Source organism: Chaetura pelagica, unplaced genomic scaffold (genome assembly GCF_000747805.2).
Source record: "Chaetura pelagica isolate M959 unplaced genomic scaffold, ChaPel_1.0 scaffold234, whole genome shotgun sequence".
Classification (NCBI taxonomy): Eukaryota; Metazoa; Chordata; class Aves; order Apodiformes; family Apodidae; genus Chaetura; species Chaetura pelagica.
The window spans coordinates 492,748-493,077 of NW_009952967.1; the positions used below are offsets into that span (position 1 = coordinate 492,748).

The window sequence follows — 330 nt, forward strand, 5'->3', positions numbered from 1 at the left end:
GTGACCCACGCTGTGTCCACGGCTCTGCTGGTGTGTGAGGCCACTGGTCACCTGGGCCACGTCCTGCCCACGGTCCTGGCCGTGCTGGTGGCCAACGCCATCACCCAGAAGCACCAACCCTCCTTCTACGATGGCCCCATCATCGTCAAGAAGCTGCCCTACCTGCCCCCCATCCGCAGCCGGCACATGGCGTAAGCCCCCCCCCCAGCCCCGGGTTTCCATAGGATCCCAGAGTGGTTTGGGTTGGAAGAGACCTTAAAGACCATCCAGATCCAACCCCCTGCATGGGCAGGGACACCTCCCACCAGCCCAGGTTGCTCCAAGCCCCAT

The 330-nt window shown here is 63.9% G+C and overlaps 1 protein-coding gene across 1 annotated transcript in view; it reads left to right on the plus strand.

Moving 5' to 3' along the window:
- The window catches only part of LOC104387086 (chloride channel protein ClC-Kb-like), a 16,878-nt gene that overhangs the window by 12,951 nt on the left and 3,597 nt on the right, over window positions 1-330 (plus strand). The window contains 1 exon segment of the mRNA XM_009995777.1: window positions 2-313. Coding sequence (XP_009994079.1) covers window positions 2-313 — 312 coding nt within the window.